Here is a 22,480-nt window from a genome sequence, read left to right as displayed (position 1 = left end):
GGATGGATGGCCAGAAGCCGTGCGGTCAGTCCTCCCGGGGCGGATCAGTAGAAGACAAATCACAACCCACGGTTGTGCAGCCCCAACCCAAAAAGGGCCAAGAAGCCAGGATGACTTGCGGGTTTACATGGAACGAGTGGTTCCAGTGGCCCAGTCGGAGTCCTGCTATCTCGGGGGGCAAGGCAGCGTCGTTTCGCGGTGGAGTGTACGGTATCGTTATGCCTCGAGCGGTGGAGAGACGCGCCCCCCCCCCCGGGAAAGATTCCAGCAGATACTAAAGTACGTAACTATCTAGGTATTCTGTCTAGCTGCTAGTATCTAGAAGTAGACACATGTACGGGGTAGAGAACATACATAGACAGGGACACCTGCCTTGAATAACCATCGTGGGGGGGGGGGGGTTCCTCTCACTAAATCACCTACCTAATTTAACATGGGGGAAGCACTGGCCCTGACCCTGGCACCGACTCGAGGCACGAAGCACGAAGCACGAAGCACGGTCACGGTACGGTTCAGCCCTGCGGTTTGGTACCGGCAATAATGATGGATCCAGACTGGCAGACCACCAAAAAAGAGAACACGTTGGAGACTTTGAGTGGCAGCGTGGATAGTTAGTACCTGACAAAGCCGCCGCTGGTTCACGGTTCCCCGACAGCCCCAAGAGGCAAATCATTCTAGTATTGATCGAATATTTTCGTCTCTTCAACCCTCAGTCGGTCAGTACTACTAATACTAGCATCTCAGGTCGTACTATGTACGTACCGTAAAATGTAACCAACGGACGAAGCCCGCATCATTAGATAAACAGTGTCCGCTAGTTACTTGGTTCTTTCTCACTCCGCCTCCTCCCTCTCTCTCCTCTTCTAGATCCTTCCTGGCTTTGGGGACCAGAAAAAAGTACTGACTGATTTGACTGATTAATTATTGTTATATTACCGCTACTCTTAGGTCCCAAGCTTCCGGCCACTTGGCGTCCATGTCTTGATCTGGGTTATCTCCCCGGTCTCGTCGCTCCGCCTCCTCCTTCTTTCTTCCCTTCTCCGATCCGTCCCTCTCTCCTCTCTTTCTTTTCCCTCCTCCCTATTGCTCCCCATCTTGGTCACCTCACGGTTTCATTGGGGTCCAATATGGAGCATTCCTATCTCTCTTCCCCAGCGGAAGTGCTGGACCATTTCAGTGTCAAAGAAGACTCTGGTCTGTCGCAAAGCCAGGTCTCTCAATCGAGAAAAAGCCATGGCCCCAACGGTATGTTGCCAACCTTGTTGTTCCCCCCCCCCCCCCCAGCGAGGTCGAGACCAGATGCTGACCCGGACGTTTGATCGATTCCACCTTTAGCCCTTGCGGAAGAACCCCCGACCCCTCTTTGGCAGCTTGTGCTCGAACAGTTCAAGGACCAGCTGGTCTTGATTCTGCTGGGCTCCGCCGCCGTGTCCTTTGTTTTGGCGCTTTTCGAAGAAGGCGATGACTGGTCCGCCTTCGTTGACCCCGTTGTGGTATGTCCTCGCGAAGCTTCCAAGGTCGGCGCGTCGAGGGGAGGCACTAACAAACACCCTACTCTTATAGATCCTGACGATTCTGATTCTGAATGCCGTGGTTGGTGTGACCCAAGAGAGCAATGCCGAGAAGGCCATTGCTGCTCTTCAGGAATATTCTGCGAACGAAGCTACGGTTGTCCGCGACGGTACTACCCAGCGCATCAAGGCGGAGGATCTGGTCCCCGGAGATATTGTTCATGTTGCAGTTGGGGACCGCGTCCCAGCTGACTGCAGACTGCTTGCCATCCACAGTAATAGCTTCCGGGTCGATCAAGCCATCCTGACCGGTGAAAGTGAGAGTGTGAGCAAGGACGCCCGGACCGTTCACGACAAACAAGCTGTCAAGCAGGACCAGACCAACATGCTCTTTTCGGGCACGACTGTTGTTAATGGACGCGCTACAGCCATTGTGGTCTTGACTGGTGGATCCACTGCGATTGGTGATATCCACGAGAGCATCACCTCCCAGATCTCCGAGCCGACCCCGCTGAAGCAGAAACTCGATGACTTCGGTGACATGTTGGCCAAGGTTATTACTGTCATTTGTATTCTGGTGTGGCTCATCAACATTGAGCACTTCAACGATCCGTCTCACGGTGGTTGGAGCAAGGGAGCCATCTACTATCTCAAGATCGCAGTGTCTCTCGGCGTGGCAGCCATCCCGGAAGGCTTGGCCGTTGTCATCACCACCTGTCTCGCTCTCGGCACCCGCAAGATGGCTCAGAAAAATGCAGTGGTCCGTTCGCTTCCCTCCGTGGAAACTTTGGGTAGCTGCAGTGTGATCTGCTCCGACAAGACCGGAACTCTGACTACCAACCAAATGAGTGCGGACAAGCTCGTTTATCTCAGCCCCTCTGGAAGCGGTTTTGAGGAGATTGACATTGAAGGCACCACTTTTGCGCCCGAGGGTAGACTCTTGAGCCGTGGCACGGAACTCCAGAACATCGCCGTCTCCTCAGCCACTGTTCGGCAAATGGCCGAAGTCATGGCTCGCTGCAACAGCGCAACTCTGGCCCATGATGCGAAGAACGGACACTTCTCCTGTATCGGTGAGCCTACCGAGGGCGCGCTGCGTGTCTTGGTCGAAAAGATTGGCACCGAAGATGCTGCTACTAATGCGAAGTTGCTACGCCTCCCCGCCTCCCAGCGACTCCACGCTGCGAGTGCGCACTACGAAGCTCGCCTTCCCTTGAAGGCAACTTATGAATTCTCGCGTGACCGGAAGAGCATGTCCGTCCTTATTGGCGAGGATGAACAGAAGTTACTGGTCAAGGGTGCCCCCGAATCTATCCTCGAGCGCTGCTCCCAAGTTATCGTTGGAGCCGATGGGCGCCGTGTATCACTCACCAAGGAACACCAAAACCTGGTCTCCGCCGAGGTCGTGGAGTACGGAAATCGCGGTCTTCGCGTGATGGCTCTGGCCAGCGTTGATGGCGTTGGCAACAACCCTCTTTTGCACAGCGCTCAAACCTCGAAGGACTACGCTCAATTGGAACAGAATATGACATTTATCGGCCTTGTTGGTATGCTTGATCCTCCCCGGGTTGAGGTTGCCGCCTCGATCACGAAATGTCGGGAGGCCGGTATTCGGGTTATCGTTATCACTGGCGACAACCAGAACACCGCCGAGTCAGTCTGCCGTCAGATTGGTGTCTTCCGCGAAGGCGAGGATCTTACAGGCAAGAGTCTTACTGGAAGGGAATTCGATGGTCTGACCGACGCGGAGAAGCTCGAAGCGGCCAAGACCGTGTCTTTGATCTCCCGTACCGAGCCTAGCCACAAGTCCAAGCTGGTTGATATCCTCCAATCCCAGGGTCACGTCGTCGCTATGACGGGTGACGGTGTCAACGATGCGCCTGCTTTGAAGAAGTCAGATATTGGTGTGGCCATGGGAACAGGAACTGATGTTGCCAAGCTTGCCGCTGATATGGTTTTGGCTGACGACAACTTTGCAACTATCACTGTGGCCGTCGAAGAGGGACGTTCCATCTACAGCAACACCCAGCAGTTCATCCGTTATCTCATCTCCTCGAACATCGGTGAAGTCGTGTCGATCTTTTTGACCGCCGCCTTGGGCATGCCGGAAGCCTTGATTCCCGTGCAGCTTCTCTGGGTCAATTTGGTCACCGACGGTTTGCCTGCCACAGCTCTGTCCTTCAACCCTCCCGACCATGACGTGATGAGACGGGTTCCCAGAAAGCGCGACGAGCCTCTGGTCGGCGGCTGGCTCCTTTTCAGGTACATGGTGATTGGTACATACGTCGGGGCGGCTACTGTCTTTGGCTATGTCTGGTGGTTTGTCTACAACCCCGAGGGCCCTCAGATCACCTTCTGGCAACTGGTATGAAAGACCCGACATCTTTTCGAAATGGTTTTACCTAACACACAGTTTACTAACTTGGCATGCAGTCTCACTTCCACAAGTGCTCCTCCCAGTTCCCTGAGATCGGTTGCGAGATGTTCGCAAGCGACATGTCGAAGTCCGCGTCCACTGTCTCTCTTTCCATCCTGGTTGTCATTGAGATGCTCAACGCCATGAACGCTCTCTCGTCCAGCGAGTCTCTCCTTACTTTCCCTCTTTGGAAGAACCCGATGCTGGTCTTCGCCATTATCCTGTCGATGGCGTTGCACTTCGCGATCCTGTATGTTCCATTTTTGCAAGGCTTGTTCTCGATCCTGCCCTTGGACTGGATCGAGTGGAAGGCGGTTCTGGCCATCAGTGCCCCGGTTGTGTAAGTTTATTTCTCCCGCCCCATTCTTCGAACCTTCCGTGGCTGACTAGATAACCAGGTTCATCGACGAGGTTCTGAAGTGGATGGAGCGTGCCCTGTACACCAACGTCCCCGCAGGAGCCATTGAACAGAATGGCGTTTCCGAGAAGCCCAAGAGGGCGTAGACGCTGGGTGATGAAGTGACGACTTGAATGTCGATGGGCGTGTTGATGATAGATATAGATCTTGGCCCTCCAACGTTGTTCTGCCTGGACGGCTGGTCACATGTATGTAACACGTTGGATGTCCCGATAGTATAAAGAACCACGAAGCGATGAAATGTGCCCGTCTGCGTGGAAATTCATTATCCATTCCTTCCTTCCTGTAAAGGTGTAACCATCCCATTCTGTTTGTCTTCGATCATGGAATAATCGACCCCCCGGTGTTTGCAGATGGCAGCGATCGTCGCATTCCAACCCCAGCAGCACCTACGCCTCATGCATACCGATGCTCGTCGTTACAATGACCTCGGCTCCCCTGCAGGGCCCCGTAGGACCCTGCGTGCGGGATTTTAGCCTGATTGCCAGGGACCATTTGCGGGGAAAGGGAACGCAAGTCTGTGCAGACTGCGGTGGATCGAGACAACCCAAGCGATTGGGCATGTTGGAGTCAGCTGTCTATAGCAGTTTGTCTTGGCTGTGTCCAAGGAGGCATTCATTCCACGGAGAAGGCGACGACCGATTAGCCGTGGTGCGATCAATTTATCCTGTGGTGCTGCTCACAGCCAAGTAGGTCATGAGATAGAGAGGAGTGGAAGAAGAAGTGGCCCATCAAGGCCCTCGAGGCCCTCAAGGCCACCAACACCAAGGCCATCAACGCAGGCATACACTCGCGCCTTCTTCCTCAGGCCTTCCCCCCCCCGGTCCGTTTCTTATTTATTCTCTCGCCTTGCCTTCACTTCGTCCTCTCTTTCCTTCTAGACCTACCTGACCTTCTACATCATCCTCATTACTTACTCACCGTCGTTTTCAATCTCGCCACCTCAGACGCTTTCTCTACCTCTCATTTCTTATCATCTCTTACCATGGGTTTCTCACACTTCCTCAAGAATCGTTCCGGGGTCCGCATCGACAACACCAGGACCACATCTGCCGCCACCCTTACTCTGCGTCAGAGTCTGTGGCCTTTGACTCTCGTGACGATCCTTTTCTTTCTCTGGGTAAGCCGTTCAGCCAGAGCAAGCAGATCTTGGCCTAATTCTGACTGCTAACCTCGCATATCTTTGCCCGCAGGGCTTTGCTTATGGCCTGCTGGATACACTCAACAAACATTTCCAGAATACCCTGCATATTACCCGGACACGCTCTTCGGGGCTTCAGGCGGCATACTTTGGGTGAGTGTTCGAATGATTCCCCATTCAGATCATCCCTCTCATAACCGCTAGGGCTTATCCACTGGCGTCCTTGGGGTACGCAAACTACATACTCCGTCATTTTGGGTATAAGGCCGTGTTTATCTTCGGATTGACTCTGTATGGGATTGGAGCTCTCTGCATGTGGCCCGCGGGCTTGCATCGGTCGTTTGGGGGCTTCTGTGCGGCCACCTTTGTCATTGGCTCGGGCCTGGGATCACTGGAAACAGCTGCCAATCCGTACCTAACTGGTAGGTTAAGTCCCTTGTTTTCTTCCAGTGGGTGTCGGACATCGAAAAGGGAGGGAATGCGCTAAAGACAAGGATGACCTCAGTCTGCGGTCCGCCGAAATATGCAGAGATCCGAATCAATCTTGCCCAGGCTTTCAATGGCATCGGCACTTGTGTAGCCCCAGCTTTGGCATCATACGTCTTTTTTACCTCCACTGAGGATGATGTCGACGCCCTCAAGCATGTACAATGGGTTTACCTGGCCATTGGCATCTTTGTCTTCGTTCTCGCTGGCGTCTTTTTCATGTCGACCATCCCCGAGGTGACTGATGAAGACATGGCATTCCAGGTTGCCGAAACTCATGCTGGGGAGCACGATAAGCCATTCTGGAAGCAGTACAAGCTGTTTCATGCCACGCTTGCGCAGTTCACATATACCGGTGCCCAGGGTATGTATAGTATCGGCTTCTGATGAAATTGCTTTTGGCATCCCATGGGACTGACTGATCCGCTGCTGTGTAGTTGCTGTTGCAGGCTACTTTATCAACTATGTCACCGACACCTGGCCCGGTACGACCAGCTCTACCGGCTCCAAATACCTTGCTGGAGCTCAGGGAACTTTTGCTCTTGGCCGGTTTCTAGGGGCCCTTATCATGAAATTCTTCAAGGCTCGATGGGTGTTTCTGGCATACATTTCATGCACGGTGGCTTTCATTGCCGCGTCTATCACCCAGCGGGATGGAACCGGTATAGGTATGTTTGAGCACACATGCCCGTTGGCGTTGTTGCAGCAGACTAACATGTTTTCTTTCACAAGCAATGCTCTTCTGCGCCTTCTTCTTTGAATCTGTTTGTTTTCCCACGATTGTCGCCTTGGGAATCCGCGGTCTTGGTCGCCATTACAAGCGCGGCTCCGGGTTTATTGTTGGCGGCGTCTGTGGCGGCGCTATCGTACCTCCGATCCTGGGCCATGTCGCTGATATGCGGAACAGTACGGGGTTTGCCATGATTGTTCCAACCATGTTCATGGTCGTTGCATGGACGTATGCTGTTTCGGTGAACCTGGTGCCCGCTTATCGTGATACGGCTGATAAGGTTGGATCGAGTGAGATCGGGCTTCGGGGGGACGATGCAGCTCCAAAGGACCTCGAGGGTGGTGGCGGATTGACGGAAGTGAGCACATTGCCCCAGAAGGAATATGTTGGGAAATGATAATCAGTCAACCAATCGCTTGACTTCCACGGTTCTTGATGTACTGTTTTCTTTTTGGGGTCCAGGGATGCTCGGGGCGTATGTGCCCTCTACGTACGAGCTCAATATGACCATGGTCTAATATATCTGGTATAGAATGATAGATAGATACCAGTACAAAGTTAAAATTTCTAGTCTATTTGAACAAAAATGGACATGTACACAATCCAAAGTCGAGGCTTGAAAGCGGTGCACAACGAATTGCAGGCGAATCGAACATTGCATTGTTGTTCACAGGATATCATTCCTCGTGCCTAACCCAGGACCAGCCTTGCCAGGCACCTCCCCCCAAAATCAGAAGACGAGAATGGTAACTGCAGCCGTGGAGAAAGGGATATCTTCAAAAGTGTGCAGCGACGGACAAAAAAGACATTAAAGCAGATGTGAAGGGGGTGTTAGTAGATAAATGGAAGGGGAGCAAATACACAGAAAGGAAATGTGCGATTGTGCATGATCAGATGGCCTGGTAGAAAAATTAAAAAAAAAAAAAAGGCACACCTCTCGGTTCTTCGGGGTGAATAAATATTGGTAAAAAGGGTAAAGGGGGAACCAAAGGACAGAAAGCAAGAGGGGATGGCATGGTGTACAAACGGCTTCTAGCTCATCATCCCATCATTATTTTGCGCAACACTGTCCAAGAAGGTCTAACTCCATATAGACACGAAAAAAGGGGTATAAATGTGCAGGACAAACAATGTATCGAAAATGCTAACAATATACTCAAAAAAAGCTCCATATTCTATGGCTGCTGCTGATGCTCTGGTTTCGACGTTCTTTCGTGCTTGAGTTAGCTTTCTTCAGAGCAGTAATACCAAGACGTCTGATACTCCCCACCTATTCTGTGGGTGTTGCTATTGGCCTTGCTCTCTAAGAGGATGAACGCGGCGGACGTGGACTGGAGTCGAGCTCTGGAGCAGGAGCCAAGGTCGGCTTGCGAGTCTGCTCGGGCAACTCCTCAGTATGATCCGTGGAAGGGTGTTCTTCGGCACTCATGAACTCGACTGGCGAGCCTGGCTCTTCTTCCGCGCACTCAAATGTGTCCACTTCCTCAATATCTTCCTCCATGTCTTCCTCTTCTTCGATGATCTGGCTTTTCCGTCCGGTAGCCCGGGTCGTAGTAGTCACCGCGGGTCCCCCCACACCCAAATCACCATTCGGGTACTCTGGGCCGGTCATACCTCCTGACACCATGAGATTGGCTGTATGGATCATAGGGCCCTTGAAAGCAGATCTTTTACGACGCGCAAACACGAGACTTGATGAAGGGGAATAGAGTAGAGGCGTCGGGGCTGCCTCGTTGAACATCGAATTCATCCTTCCGTTATGGTCATCCAGGTCCCGGAATCCATTGTGTGTACCTCGAACAAGACGAATATTGCTAGGAAAGCGGGCAGAGGCGCTTGGTGTCGTGGGAAGTACCTTGACCGAGGAATGGGGGGATTTCGATATCCTAGCCGTCGGGGTTGACGCGGATCCAATACTATTTGACGAAACAGACGACGCTTTAGAGTGAGTATGAGTGTGGTGGATGCTGCGGATGGAGGACACGGAAGAGGAAGTGGATTTGCGGCCACGCAGGCCCGCAGAAGATCGTCTGTAGGAGCCTCTCGGGGTGATTGGAGATGGTGAAAGAGAATTGCGGTGGTTTTGGCTGGTGCTCAAGGGACGCTGCTGGCGAGGGAATGAGTGACGGTTGTTGGGATATGAAGCACTACTTGGGGCTAAACTGCTGGCGTTGGATGAGCGCTTGATCTGCGTGGGCGTTGCCAGGTCGCCCGGGTGCGCAACGGGTCCAGATGACGAGGTGGGCTTTTTCCCTGCGTCCTGGCTCTTTGCAGGACTAAGCTTCTCCGACAGAAATTTGCGATGCCCTCCTTGTCCGCCAGATGATTTGGCGTGGGGAGATTTGGCTCTCTTTGCAGACTCCACAAACCAGTGTTTCAATGAGGCCAGCTGGCTGATAATCGGGTACTGGCGGCGGCTGGTCCGACGCCTGAATAGGCCATTGTGCTGTGCTAATTCAGGCTGCGAAGCACTCACATGTAACGTGCTTGGCCGTCGTGCTTGGTCCTTTGGAGGGGGTGGTGGACGCTGCCGAGTGGAACTAGCGGAACGAATCGAGTCCTTATCAATTGGAGGCGGGGGTTGCTGGAATCGGGGGACTGCATGGGGGCCGGCTCAGGGAGCATCGGTAACTCCGGGACAGCAAGTTGAGAGGGAAGACTTCGCCGGTCCCTTCGCCCTCGTTCATGTAGAGGTACATTTGCAGAGGCATGCCCCTCCTCGTCGACCTCCACAAGTGCGGCTGAGATCTTTTCCAACCGGCTGCTCGCTGCACTCAAGCGCCGTATATTCTTGGCCTCCGCTTCGCGTTCGCGTCGCTTGCGCTCCCTTTTTTGCTCTTTCCGTTGCTCTTTTTCTATCAGCAATGCCCACCAGCCGGCAAGCGGGTCGCATCTTTGAGAAAGGACGCTCTCAACAACCTCATCAATGTTGACACCCGCGCTCTTCATGCGTTGCAGAGTCGTCCTTTCCAAGGGGGTCGAGAAAGCTGACGGGCGTGGGATCTTCAATATCACTAGCTGTTCGGGGGCATGCTCAGCAAGAAATGGATGTGCGAGGATTTCATCCAAGCCAGGCCGGATGAGAGGCCGTTTCGACAGTAGAAGGTTGATGAGGGCTTTCGCATCGTCGGGGAATTTATCGCTGAAAACCGGCTCTTCGGTAAGAATTCGGGCCTTGGTAACCTGATCGTCATCCTCATCAAACGGCAGCTCTCCCGCGAGCAAGGCGTACAGAATAATGCCCAAGCTCCATACATCGACCTTCTCACCGGCGTATTTCTCGCCTTTCAGCATCTCCGGGGCGCTGTAGCACACCGTTCCACAGAACGTTTGTAGGTAACTCGCCTTGCCCTCATATTCCCGAGTGAATCCAAAATCGCAAAGTTTGACGTTCTCATGCTTATCGAGCAGGATATTCTCTAACTTCAGGTCACGGTGAACACAAGATTTGCTATGAACGTAAGCAACGGCCCCCACAAGTTGCGTGAAAATTCTCTGGACTTTGTCGACTGCTAGTGGACCGTGTCGGAGGAGGTAGTTGTATAGTTCGTCACCTGAACATGTGTGATTAACGTCTAACCACACGTGCGACTGTGCTCCGCAACATACCTGGGCAGTACTCGAGCACAAGCCAAACCAGCTTTTCCGTCACAATGACTTCGTAGAGGCGGGCGATATGGGGATGGAGAAATTGGCGATGGTGATGGATCTCGCGCGCCAGATTCCTGTCTTCTTTACTTGATGACTTGAGGACAACCTTTGCACATCTATGGTCAGCCTCTCGCGACACCAGGGTGATTTGTGTTTTTCAGTCGGCGCGCATACCTTGGAGCCATTGGTGAGCTTATGAGAGGCAAGATAGACTTTGCCAAAGGAACCTTTCCCAATGAGTCGCCCGAGAGTATAATTTCCTACGGTCCGGAGATCCTTTGACGAGAATTCTCTGGTGCAACGATGGCATTAGTATTTGTAGCAAAGAATGTGATGGGTGGGTGCTTACTCTAACAATGCATTATATGACTGAGCAAGCTGTTATGGCGCGCAAAGTTAGTAAATCAATCACCCCACACATATACAAGGAGAAAGGGGCGCAATGCCGGGATGGTGTCTGGAAAGAACAGGCAATGGGGTGGTGGATAAAGAGAGGCTGGGCCATGTGCATTGTACAACCGTCAAGTCCCAAGACAGCAGAAGCCAGATACACACCTTTTCCTTTTGTTTCTGGGCCTGGACCTCCGCTCTCGACCTAGGAGGTGGCATGTGTTTAGATTATCTCCGCCTATCTGGGGAAGTCCGCGGAGGTGGGATACGTGTGTCCTCGAATGTCGTGGATAGCCGTTGTTGGGTTGAATCGCCGGAGGTTGCCATCCAACCAAGCGAAGTATATAGGAAGAGGAGGAGAGACCGCAGAGACCGGTCTAGTTGGAAGAAGAGGAGGCTCGAAGTTGACGCCGATGCGGAAGAAACGGAAAGGAGCGAAACAAGGAGGCAATGGTTGGGCGCAGCGGAAGATTATGCGATGAAGGGCGATGTTTATTCACGGCGGGCGGGCGTCTTTCGGGATCTGAAGCACGAGAGAATGTAGGATGAGGAAGACGTAGTAGCAGTAGCTGCTGCTGGTAGGTGGTTCCGTCGGTGGGAAGCTCGGAACCGCAATATCTCGGGGAAAGGAGCGGATGCAGAAGGGCAAACAGATAAGAAATCGGCTAGAGGGAGCATAAGCCAGGTGGAAATTAGTTTGGATTTAGAAAGGCATGCGACATTATGAACGGCCAAGTGCAGGAATGGTGGTGGTGGTGGAGGAGGAGGACGGAGGGGGAGCTCAGGAGGGAAAGGCAAACACATACCAGGTAGTGAGCAACCGGGCCAAAAGAAATGTCGATACGGACGGATATAGTGGAAACGACTATTAATGGACTGGATTGGTTCCTGGGCAATCAATACACAGTACTAGTAGATATGAATGAGCAGGAAGGAGGCAGGCAGGCAGGCAAGTCTCAGTTCAGCCAGCCGACCAGCAAGCAAGCAGAGAGACGTGGTGGTGGTGACGAAGAAATAATGATGGAAGACGGAGTTTGGCACTGACGACAACAGGCAGGGGCGTGCATGGGCCCGAATGGGAGGAAGGTGGGGGGGGAGGGAGGGGAGGACCAGGATAAAACGAATGTGACACCCAAAGCGATGAAGGTAGAAAGCAGGTCGAGGAGGAGGGAGAAAGAGGAATACAAAGGAAAGGATTGTACTGGGTACTGGTGTACTGGTTTGTTCAGTGCCTTCCTTCCTTTCTGGTCGGGCACTTGCCTCCCTCCGCCTTCATCTTCTGCTAACTTGGCAAGTGCGACTGCTATTCCGCACTCCTACCACTACTAGTAAGTAGTTAAAGTATCTAGATTGGTGTCGGAATCGGAACATCCCCCTTTCGGATCCTCGCCATCGGTCTTGAATTTGGCGATGGTCGCTGTCCTTCACTGACTCGATAGTACTACTTCAGTGTGCTACTGGGCAGCACCGGCTACAATACCCAAGTATAGATAGAAATGACATCAATGTCTCTTCATGCTTTTTATGTAGATACCTCCCCCCCCCCCCCCCCCAAACACCTCTCTCTCTCTCTCCCAGTAGAATACCGCTGTTGAGAAGGTGCTTTTAATTGATGCCATCCTGGTGATATCTAAACAATGGGGGTGATTCTAATGATGATGTGATTGTTCTTGTTCTTGTTATTTATTAGCATCTGCTCTTAGCCGCCCGCCGCCACCATTTCTAGCCGGGAGAAAACGTGGGCCGTTTCTGTCACGCCGTTCATTTTAAATTAATTCGGGTCCGCCATCAACATCATGGGCATTAATTTCGAACTGGCTACGGCCATCCAGCCCGGATTCCCATGTACCACTACAGAATATGGCTGTTTGTGACAGGCTTTTAGAGACGACGCCATCGGACATTCAATGTATGTGCAACCGGAGTTGTTGCTGTTACTGTTTGTTATTGCCATACACCAAAATTACCTGGAGAGTACCTAGAGAGTGAGTAGTTCACCCGTCCTCTCACAGATCGCAGAGCCAGAGTCAGAGGTGCCCCGGCTCGGGATGGAGTGGTGGAGCACACCCCCTGAATCCTGTCCGTCATCGGCATCCTCAGCTCAGGGACAAACCGGAAGCTTAGCCTAGCAGTAGATGGTATTTTATCCATGCTGTATCTACCTTGCCACATGATAGTAGATAGTAGATAGTATGTATCTAGTCAACCTACTGCTGTGCCTTCATTCCTGGGTAATTTGCCGGGCGACCCCCCCCCCCCCCCTATCCGCGAGAGAAAGCACGGTGAAACCGATGCAAGGTGATGATCTGATAGGGTCTCGTGTATTATGACATGCCTCCCTAGTCCCCCTCTAGTGGCCGCCGCCTCCCACAGATCGAGTAGAGATTTTCCCGCCCGTTTCATAAGGATATTGCTAGGTAGATAATATCTCGTACTCCGTACATATCTAGTAGATAGTCTCCGGGGTACGCCGTAGCTAGATAGATACAATGTGGGAAACGAATCGTATGATGCTCCTACGAATGGGGCATCGGCATCGCATCTGTGACTTGTTTTCGAGATCATCTCTGCCGTCTGTACAAGCATTGACATAACTATAGATCATCCATAAACCTGGTAGCGCAATTAGGGTATATGACAAACTTCATAAACTTCATTGCACTTTGACTCGAAGCCCGGGCTTCCCCGCCACTCATCTCACAACCTGTATCTGCCCCCTCTCTTAGTTTTACCACCAGGGGAGAGACTCGAGATGCCGCACTGCCCGGCGACTGATACACAGAGCTGGGTCAACTCCATCTAGTCCTTCTTCCCCTTGGAATGCGAGCGCAACCATTCCGAAGTAGGAGTGGAGGAGGTCTGTGGATACCCGTCAGTGAACGGGCTCAACCGGGAAAAGAGCCACGCGGCTGCTTGGACCTACCTGGCGGCTCTTCGACCCCCTTCCCAAACCCACCGATAATATGTTGGGTCTTTCCAAGGAGATATTGTCGATTTCGAACGGCGTCTACCAAAGGTAGTCGGTCCATCATCTAGCCAGAAATGATCAGTTCGGCCCGTCATCCTAGCATAACGCCGGCAGGTTATGATCCCTTACAGCTAAAGTCGCTAGATTCCAGAACGAGTAGCACGTGTCGGCGTATTTGTTACAGCGTCCATTGAACCCGGCATATCGTAAAGACTCTTCCGTGGGCGGTGTTAGAGGAGGAAGCCTATCAAGCCCTGCGTCTATATCGAGTTCTTCGTCGGCCAGTGGTTCTGGGACTGCGTCAACCTTAGGGCCGTCCTCCTCGTCTGATTCTTCCGTATCACCAAGTTCGGCCGTCTGTCTGGCGACTAGCCATCGGACCAGGGATTCGAATTCTACTGCGCCCGGTAAAAGAACTGGGGGTGAAGTTTGCGTCTTCGCCGTCCGACCCAAAAATGTCAAAGCGCCCATGGCGCAGTATGTGTGACCCGCTGCAATGTATAGTGAGTCAACAGCCACCCTGTAGCCAAGAGCTTTTCAGCTTGAGGGAACAGAAAATCTCGGACAAGACGTACAATGCGCTTCACAAAAGGGCGCCTCTCCCATGCCGCCATCGTATGCCTGGAGAGTGTCTCAGCCCATAGGTCATGTCTCCAAGGAAGACCATTGACGGCGCGCATGGCCCACCAACGGCTTGAGAGGACCTCGCTTACCTGACAGGCCTGAACAAATGCGGCCAACTTGTCCACATTGATATCCCGAATATCGTCCACGTCCCTCCCACCTTTCCCTCGTAGTATATACCGGGTGCCCGCTGCAAAACAGCAAAATCGTAGATCGCCGCCCCCTTCAATGTCCCCCCCAGGACCAAGCACCTCACCGAAGCTTCCATTGTCGCGTTGCAACCGAGGGAGCCATTGTAGACACGCCGCCCGCTTCACTCGCGACAAATCATCACCCAGTATAACGAGGACCACCAGCGCAAAGAAAGTCGACGGTACGTTGGCGGGATCCCAGGCTTCATTCTCGGGTGTGCGGTTCTCCGACCCAAAATCCGTTCCGGTGAACGCTCGAAACCCCCCCGTGGGCACCTGGCAGTGATAGATCCACTTGATATATCCTTGTCTCTCTTCGGGGGTGGTCTTGCTCTGCAAGACGCCAAGGAGGTCTAGACCCGCGACGGTGAAGAAGGCAAGGAGCATTCGATTGGAGTCATTGGAGGTATATAAGCTCGGGAGGAAGGTCTTGAGACATCGCAGGAAATACTTGATATGGCGTTCTCGGTTGAAGGTGACTTCGGCCATGATGTCAGTGAGCGCGGTCCGAATGTCGCATCCAGGAGTACGGTCGTATAAGCAGCGGGTTCGGGGGGAGGCAGAGCGAGGGCGCTGGCAGATTCAAGGCCGGGTCGAGATGGTCAATGGGATCGGGGAGGGCTTCTGGGAGGACTGTGCCAAATCCTGGCCTCTATCGCATGAAGAATGACAGGTCTGTTGCCGCGATCGTTTGGCGGGCGGAGTCTATCGGAGTTAGCAGCGCGCAGCCCCACCCGGCCGGGCCTGCAAGGGGAAAACCCCCATGGTAGATACTCCGTACTTCTTGATGCACCGGATAAGTTCCACGACCACACGCCCTGAGAGCTCCTCCAAAGAATAACAGCTGGTCGCCCGTCTGCGCCGCCGAGACGAATCCGCTAGCATGGGTCTCCTTTCGTCCAAGACCCTGATCCAGGCACATGCCCTGTTTCTGTTTGTGCTTGCGGTCTACCTGACAAGATCGCCGGAGGTTGTCACCGAGTCGGATGTTGTGTTCATGCTGGGCGAGTTTCTGAACCTGGTTTGTACACCGTCTGCGCCCCCTATCTCCAAAAGTCGCATGGCTTGCTAACAAAACAACCCTGTCATCGCAATCAGGATGCCTCCCCGAGTCTCTCCCGCCCTCAATCTCCCTTCGCGCTCTGTGGTGTTCTCCTCGTCCTCGAGGCTCTGGTCGACCTCATCCTCGTGACCAAGGTACCCCAGATCAATGAGGTCCTTGCCATGGTCAATGCCGCAAGAACGCAGTCCCCCTTCCCCTCTGCAGGGGCTATGCGCACGAATCCTGTCCTGGCCCGACTGGTCACGCTCTACTCGGAAATCTGGACCATACTATCCGCCTCTCGCTTCTGTCTCTTCTTCGCCGTCTCCTTTTTCATTTACCAGAGCAAGCCGTCGGCCTGGGGGATGGATGCCGCCAGTGTGATGGGCAGCTATGGGTCCGCGGGTGTAGCTACGTCCGGTCTGGATCAGCTGAAGAACAGGGTGGTGTTTACATACGGTTTCATGGAGATGATGTTCTGGCTATGGGTAAGTCTCGACCATTGCCCTCAAAACGCTACGGGGCTTGTAGTCTGGGATATGATGCACTAACTATCAATAGATCTTCCTCACACTCCGGGAAGAGAGACAGGACGTAGCTGCTCGATTCGTGGAACATGATCACTAGGACGCACCCGGGATCCGGTATCCGCAATAATGTGGATATTACTAGGTACATAGACATAGAGACAATAGAAGAGATGCCAGGCTTGAAACCCCTATGATACATACAATGAACATGTCAAGCAATTAAAATCACTGGCCCGACTGATTCGACATCGATTCAATCTTCAGGATACCAAACGTTTCATAGGAAATCGAAGATGCTCTCCATCTCCACAAATTGGGGTGGGTGAATCGATATTCGACTTCGCTCGCTACATCACCTAACAAGGGTCGTGACTTGGCGATTTCTAAGCAAGCAAAGCAAAGAGAGCCGCACCAATGACTGCAGCGAAGCCAGTATCCTTTCCTTTTGAAATTACACCAGCAGCACCACTAGCAGTTGAAGTGCTTGCCGCGTTCTTGTTGGTCGCAGTAGCTGCCTGGGTTCTCACCGATTGGGTGTTGGAGCCGGTATGGGTGGCATTTGCTGAAGCGTTGCCAGGGGCGTTAAGGTCAGTCCCATTTTTAGCAGCAGTGGAGGAAGGGGTCGCAGAAGTGCTCGAAAGTAGCTCGGTTGCATTAGTTGTATTTGCGCTGGTGGCACTCGCTATGCTCCCACTTGTACAACTAGCGCTCTGGGGGAGATCGGTTACGCCAGCACCACCGCAGATCTGCTGTGCGAAGGTGAGTGCAGCTTTGAATTGGGGCAAGGGTCAGCGAAATTTAACAATGCAGTAAACACAGTTCACCGAGTCCACGAGGTAGAGAACGACTCCGCCAAATGCAGGAAGGAGAAGGCTCGCGGGCTAGGGGTCGGGACATACATTGCTGGTCTTGTTGCGAGCATGCATTGGCAACGCAGCAGGAAATGCCAGTGATGAAAGACTTGTCGGAGCAAATACAGTTGACATCGATAGCCTTACATGTCTTTGGGATTGAATTGGTAGCGCAGTCTCTCTATTGCTGATCAGCCATGTACGGAGTGTAGTGGGCTGGCATCTAGGTTCGATGGCAGTAGCATTGAACAGATACAAAACACTTACAGCACAGGCTGGAAGGCTTTCCATTCCTTGAGCCACGACCGGGCTTAAGCCAGCCAGGAGCGCTACAGAGACGTGGCCAAGCTTCATGTTGGGTTTTGAGGATGTCAAGGGGGGCAGTCAAGTAGGATAGAACGGTGTTGACAGCCGATGCAGCTGTTTTACACTGATAGACCTGCCGGGAAGGAGAGTTGATGATGAATCGGTGGATGAAAGGGGGCTGAGAAGATGAGACGAGGGAAGAGGAAGAGAAGAGGAAGAGGAAGAAGAGGAGGAGGAAGAGGGCGGAATGAACGTGACGGAGGGTTCAAAAGTAGAAGGCGCGTCACGGCGAGGCAGTCCGTCTGTACGGAGGACTCTCACTTGGAAGGCACCACCAGGGGAAAGCTATGTGGTACCAGGGTCTCAGGAGTCGACTTGCATTTTGAAACTCCTTGCCTCTGCAAAACAAAACAAAAAAAAAAAGTCTAGATCTTTGATTCTATTCCACGACCTGTCATGTTGTGTCGGCACATGGGAGAATAGCACCGGCACCGGGATAGAACGGCCAACGGCGGCGGCATCATCATCAAGGGGGATGGGGAAGGGGGGCCAAATAATGTCCGCCGGATGTCTTGTGGACGCCGGACGGAGACATAGATGCATTATACCTGCATGCCGCTGTGCCATCCCATCCACCAACTACAAAAGCAACAGACCAATAGTAAGAAGAAAGATACCGCTTGTGATACCCCGGAGATGGAGGAATGAAAGTCTCCAGCCTATCTATCTACCCTTTGGTCTTCTCCACACCCCCGGGGATCTTCAGCTCCTCCTCAGTTGCTGCCCCTTGCTTCCTGGGCTATGTCGCAATTCGTCCCTTGGTGCTTGCTTGGTCAGGTTCTCGTCCAATTGCCTTTGGAGATGCGCCCTTCAATCTCATCCAGGTGACACACGTACTCACTTTCATTTTGAAAGAGGACTCGGAGGTGGCTTACTCTGGAGCTGCTAAGCAATACGGCAGAAGTTGATGCATGTGCAACGGAGTACTCGATCTGTATATCCTACTAGTATGTTGTAGTTAGTGCTTGCCCACCTGCAAGGTCCCAACGCCCGTCACAACTGAATATTTAGACTGCAGCTGCATATCCTCCGGGATCGCCTGGATGTCTCAACCAGTAGTTGGAACTCTACCGTGTCTGAATATTGAGCCATCTGGGCTGGTTGTGCTCCCACGGACGATCGACGTTGGCCCAAATGATCAAAGTTTGAGCCAGGCCGCCTTGTTGTCTTGGTCGGAGGGCTGTTGATCCAGCCCTTGCAGGAAGGAATGCGGTCATCTTAGTTTGAGCCACCTTAAGAAAACCCCGCCCGCTCCTACAATCATGGAGTGTTGTTTGGGACAAAGCCTTCCCCGCTTAGAGCTTGTGAAACCGTGGACTGGTCGACTCGTATAGTATCCATTAGAGCCCGGGTGACCTCTCCTCGATATCCAGAAACCCCCAATCAGCCTGTCAATCAACCTGTGTATAGCGAAAATGGGACTTGGCGTGCTAGATACCAGACACGCTCACGTACCTGGTAAGATCTCGCCAGTTCAGCCCAATACCCGGTTTCAATTGTCTCATGGGTTTCCGAAACAGGCACGTCGGTCATACTCAGGACAGAAGCAGACACCACTGGCGAAGTAACAGTCCACTCAGAACTGAAATACGACGGCACAGGTTCGGTGCCCATCTTGCTCGTTCCTCAACCAAGCGATGACCCAAATGATCCGTTGGTTCGTTAGAAAGAAAGACCTTGGATGATCTGAGCGAGCCCGGCGAACTGACAAGCGCTGGAACCAGAACTGGCCGCGATGGAAGCGCGACGGCACGCTTTTTGCCCTCTGTTTTGTCGCAGTGCTCTGCGCAACTACCAGCTCACTCATGGCTGCGAATACTGTCACCATTGCTCTACACTACGGGAAAAGCTTCACCTCAGTTGCGCTCCTGACCGGGTACCACCTCTGCGGCGTCGGGGTGGCCGGGATCTTGATTGTGCCTACTGCCCGAGTCTGGGGAAAGCGTCACCTCTTTCTGCTTGGGAATGTCTTGATGGTCGCGAGTTGCGCCTGGGCCGGGGCAAGTCGAGACAACTACCAAAGTCTACTGTGGGCCCGTATCTTCCAGGGCGTTGCTTTGGCCCCTTTCGAAGCTCTGGTCAACGCATGTGTTGGTGACTTGTTCTACGTCCACGTAGGTAGACACGCAGCGCCTTGTATGGCTTGAGGTCCATGCTGAGCAGATGTACAGGAACGGGGCAAAAGAATGGCACTTTCCAACGTTGCGCTCTTTGGGGCAGCGTTTCTCACGCCAGTCCTGGCCGGCAAGATAACGCACACCCTCGGCTGGGAGTGGACATTCTACTTGGTCGCCATTTTCACCGCCGCAGCCTTGCCCGTCACCTTCTTCTTCGTGCCCGAGACGGCCTTCAGGCGTCCGGAATCCCCCAGCGCTGGCGTTGAAAATGCTACTGGCCGCCTGTCTGGGAGTCGCACAGCCTCGCAGGTACAGTTCACCGACCTTCCAGCGCCCAAGACTCTCCAGGAACCGACCTTGCCAAAACCGACTACACCGTGTATAATAGACGAATCCGCCCGGGGGGGATCCTCAAACGAGCTGTCGAGGGAGGCAAAGAAAGAAGTACCTGCCAAGGTCACATACTTCGAAACACTAAAGCCATTCAATGGACGCAAAACCGACGAACGTTTCCTCAAACTCCTTCTGCGACCATTTCCCCTTTTCTTCCATCCCGCAATTCTCTGGGTAAGCCCTAGGGCCTGGTTCGGGGATTCGAAGTGCGATCTAACAGCTGCAGGCTTGTTTGATTCAAGGTGTCATCATCGGATGGACGGTATTCATCGGTGTTGTCCTGGCCGCTATCTTTCTCGGACCCCCGCTCTGGTTCAATGAGGTACAAACCGGGTACCTGTATACTGGGGCCTTCATCGGTTCCATCCTGGGCTTGGTTTTGTCGGGGATCCTGTCCGATTCGATGAACCGTTTCTTGATCAAGCTCAACCGCGGGAAATATGAACCAGAGTTTCGCATATTCCTGGTAACCTTCCAGCTGATATTCTGCGGCGCAGGGCTCTACGGGTTCGGAATTATCGCCGAGGATGTAGCCAGGTATGGATGGCTTGTGGCTGATGTGTTCTTCGCGCTCGTCATCGTCGGGATGGTCATGGGTGCCGTGGCGAGTGCGCTGTATATCGTAGACGCACATCGTGAGCATTTTTCTAGAATCGCAACAAGTGGACAAGCTAGCTGATCCCCCTCCGCAGGCGAAATCGCGATTGAATCGTTCACCTGCATGCTCGTTTTCAAAAACATGTTCAGTTTCGTTCTGACATTCTACGCCTACGACTGGCTGGTGTCCAATGGCGTCAGGCCGGCCTTCCTGGCCATCTCGAGTATCCAGATGGGGATCTGTGCCTTGAGCATCCCCATGTGTATGTGCCAGTTCCTCCTTGTCGGGAAGATGTCAACTAATGTGGTTGCAGACATTTTTGGGAAATGGAACCGCTCTTTCTTCCATCGGCACGATGTACTGAAGTTTCTGCATTTGCGATAAGCCTGTCAGGGTCAATAGCTTTAGCTTGACCTCCGGTTCTCTCTGTTTACCAGATAATACCCTTCAATTATTCGATGAAGTTCAGCGATCCAAGATATGTACACTCCAGAGAGGTTTCCAGCGAACAGACGGGATGCGCCAACACTGGAAAATATCAGCCTATGAAACAAGCACATTGCACGTCACCCCGCTATTGCCAAACAAAAACAGATATTTGCAGAACGTAGTAAGAGCGACGTAGAGTCGTAAAAGCCCCGGGCGTACTCCAGAGTCCGCACAGACGCCCTCGAATAAGTCATAGCCCGCTAATATGTTGAATAGGCTGTTGAATAAGCCTGGAAGTGGGCCCATAAGAACAACCGAGCCGGGCAAAGAAAGGGAGGGAAAAGAAATGGGGAGGGAAAGAAAAGACGAGTCATCAAGTTCATGTCTCATGCTGCTACGTCCCATTCGAGATAGTAGTAGTTGTTTTTCTTCTTTCCGTGTGTCTGTGCGCCTCAGTAATTCGAGGCAAACACAGTATCCGAGGCGATGACAGCAATGGTCGCAACCTAGACAAGCGGTCAGACAACCCCCTCCCGTTGAGCGAATAACAAACAGGACGCCATAACTCGAGGAATGAGTCTTACCAGGGCCATATCCACCCCAGGGGTGACAATAACATCCAGCACCGGGCGGTAGCCATAGCGAGAGGCGGGCAGGAGCGCCAGTTTTTCGTTATGGCGAATACTCTCCTTCACCTCGGCGATCTTGCGATCCCCGTCGATCACGTCGAACAGCGCCAGCACATTCCCATGGCGCTGCACCTCCAGGGTCATGGTGCATTCCTCGGGGCGTTTCCCCTCCGCGGCGGCTACGTTGTCGAACGTGATGGTGAAATTCCCCCAGCCGGCGGTACTGAACGATGAGCGGCGCAGGGCGCCCTTGGCGATGCGACTGGCGATGGGACTGCCGGGCAGAGTGACGGACCAGTTGTTCTTGAAGGAGATTTTGCGGTGCAGCTCGAACAGCGGTAGCCCGGAGGCGTCACGGAACTCGCGACAGGGCCGGTCACTGAACTTGCGACCGGTGGCGGTGTAGAGGGTGAGGCCGTCGGCATCTTGGATCTTGTAGGCCACGGCGGACTGGGCATCACCCTGGGGGCGGACGATGAGGAGTGTCTGGGTGTCGGTGATATGGTCCTTGCGGATGGCGATGGGACGGCCAGGGGCCTTGAGGGTTCTACGAATTTGGGCCTTGGGGGAGGAGGAGGAGAGGGGAGGAAGTGGTGGAGATTGGGGTTGTTGCTGGTGGGAAGAGAACCAGAACATGGTGATGGGTGTGATGTGGTGTGATGTGGTAGTAGTACTAGTACTAGTACTAGTACTATTTGTTTTGGTGGTGGTGTAGGAGGAGGAGGTAGATAGATAGGGAAGCTTTTTGGGGGGGGGGAGAAGGAGAGGGGGAGGAGAGGGGAGACGGGGAAGTAAGATAAATGAACGAGTGACAGATGATGGTGCCTCGGTGTTATGTATAATAAATAATTGTTGAAATGGCGATAGTGTGCTGGGCTGGACTAGGCTGGGCTAGGCTGTGCTCAGGTGCTGGCTGGGTTGCGCTGCGGGGAAAGCGTGTCTTTATAAGGGTAAGTAGTTGCTCCATCGTGTCTTGTTAGTTCTGCGACTAGTCGCGAC

At 53.1% G+C, this 22,480-nt stretch overlaps 7 protein-coding genes across 7 annotated transcripts; 4 read left to right on the top strand and 3 right to left on the bottom strand.

The window, feature by feature from the left end:
- Nucleotides 1-853: 853 nt before the first annotated feature.
- On the top strand, nt 854-4,073 carry BO70DRAFT_363768 (endoplasmic reticulum calcium ATPase). The gene is made up of 3 exons (XM_025543651.1): nt 854-1,245; nt 1,336-1,493; nt 1,564-4,073. The coding sequence occupies exons 1-3, from the start codon at nt 1,128-1,130 to the stop codon at nt 3,880-3,882; spliced, it is 2,595 nt and encodes an 864-aa protein (XP_025397564.1). The 5' UTR covers nt 854-1,127; the 3' UTR covers nt 3,883-4,073.
- Nucleotides 4,074-5,201: 1,128 nt separating this feature from the next.
- BO70DRAFT_339993 (putative l-fucose permease) lies at nt 5,202-7,099 on the top strand (the record flags this gene model as incomplete). The annotated part of the gene is made up of 6 exons (XM_025541267.1): nt 5,202-5,465; nt 5,539-5,639; nt 5,691-5,908; nt 5,992-6,336; nt 6,410-6,640; nt 6,705-7,099. Exons 1-6 carry the CDS (start codon nt 5,331-5,333, stop codon nt 7,097-7,099), a joined length of 1,425 nt encoding a protein of 474 aa, XP_025397563.1. The 5' UTR covers nt 5,202-5,330.
- Nucleotides 7,100-8,005: 906 nt separating this feature from the next.
- Nucleotides 8,006-15,175, bottom strand: BO70DRAFT_388538 (non-specific serine/threonine protein kinase; the record flags this gene model as incomplete). Its single annotated transcript, XM_025545992.1, has 8 exons — nt 14,425-15,175; nt 14,287-14,332; nt 13,841-14,202; nt 10,703-10,731; nt 10,528-10,645; nt 10,312-10,459; nt 9,302-10,256; nt 8,006-9,242 (listed from the first exon to the last, which is right to left on the bottom strand). Exons 1-8 carry the CDS (start codon nt 15,013-15,015, stop codon nt 8,006-8,008), a joined length of 3,486 nt encoding a protein of 1,161 aa, XP_025397562.1. The 5' UTR covers nt 15,016-15,175.
- Nucleotides 15,176-15,329: 154 nt separating this feature from the next.
- On the top strand, nt 15,330-16,319 carry BO70DRAFT_339987 (uncharacterized protein). The gene is made up of 3 exons (XM_025541266.1): nt 15,330-15,547; nt 15,625-16,056; nt 16,130-16,319. The coding sequence occupies exons 1-3, from the start codon at nt 15,410-15,412 to the stop codon at nt 16,193-16,195; spliced, it is 636 nt and encodes a 211-aa protein (XP_025397561.1). The 5' UTR covers nt 15,330-15,409; the 3' UTR covers nt 16,196-16,319.
- On the bottom strand, nt 16,301-17,402 carry BO70DRAFT_90859 (CFEM domain-containing protein). Its single transcript, XM_025548838.1, has 3 exons — nt 17,217-17,402; nt 16,998-17,130; nt 16,301-16,867 (listed from the first exon to the last, which is right to left on the bottom strand). Exons 1-3 carry the CDS (start codon nt 17,301-17,303, stop codon nt 16,482-16,484), a joined length of 606 nt encoding a protein of 201 aa, XP_025397560.1. The 5' UTR covers nt 17,304-17,402; the 3' UTR covers nt 16,301-16,481.
- Nucleotides 17,403-18,730: 1,328 nt separating this feature from the next.
- Nucleotides 18,731-20,807, top strand: BO70DRAFT_295554 (putative MFS transporter; the record flags this gene model as incomplete). The annotated part of the gene is made up of 7 exons (XM_025539513.1): nt 18,731-18,773; nt 18,836-18,972; nt 19,040-19,429; nt 19,487-19,999; nt 20,052-20,460; nt 20,518-20,685; nt 20,737-20,807. 7 exons carry the CDS (start codon nt 18,731-18,733, stop codon nt 20,805-20,807), a joined length of 1,731 nt encoding a protein of 576 aa, XP_025397559.1.
- Nucleotides 20,808-21,075: 268 nt separating this feature from the next.
- BO70DRAFT_90814 (uncharacterized protein) lies at nt 21,076-22,391 on the bottom strand. Its single transcript, XM_025548837.1, has 2 exons — nt 21,437-22,391; nt 21,076-21,358 (listed from the first exon to the last, which is right to left on the bottom strand). The coding sequence occupies exons 1-2, from the start codon at nt 22,115-22,117 to the stop codon at nt 21,305-21,307; spliced, it is 735 nt and encodes a 244-aa protein (XP_025397558.1). The 5' UTR covers nt 22,118-22,391; the 3' UTR covers nt 21,076-21,304.
- Between the last annotated feature and the right edge of the window lie 89 nt (nt 22,392-22,480).

Source organism: Aspergillus heteromorphus, assembly GCF_003184545.1.
Source record: "Aspergillus heteromorphus CBS 117.55 chromosome Unknown BO70scaffold_20, whole genome shotgun sequence".
Taxonomy (NCBI): Eukaryota; Fungi; Ascomycota; class Eurotiomycetes; order Eurotiales; family Aspergillaceae; genus Aspergillus; species Aspergillus heteromorphus.
Note: the sequence above shows the minus strand (reverse complement) of the source record. Positions and strands in the feature narration are given on the sequence as shown.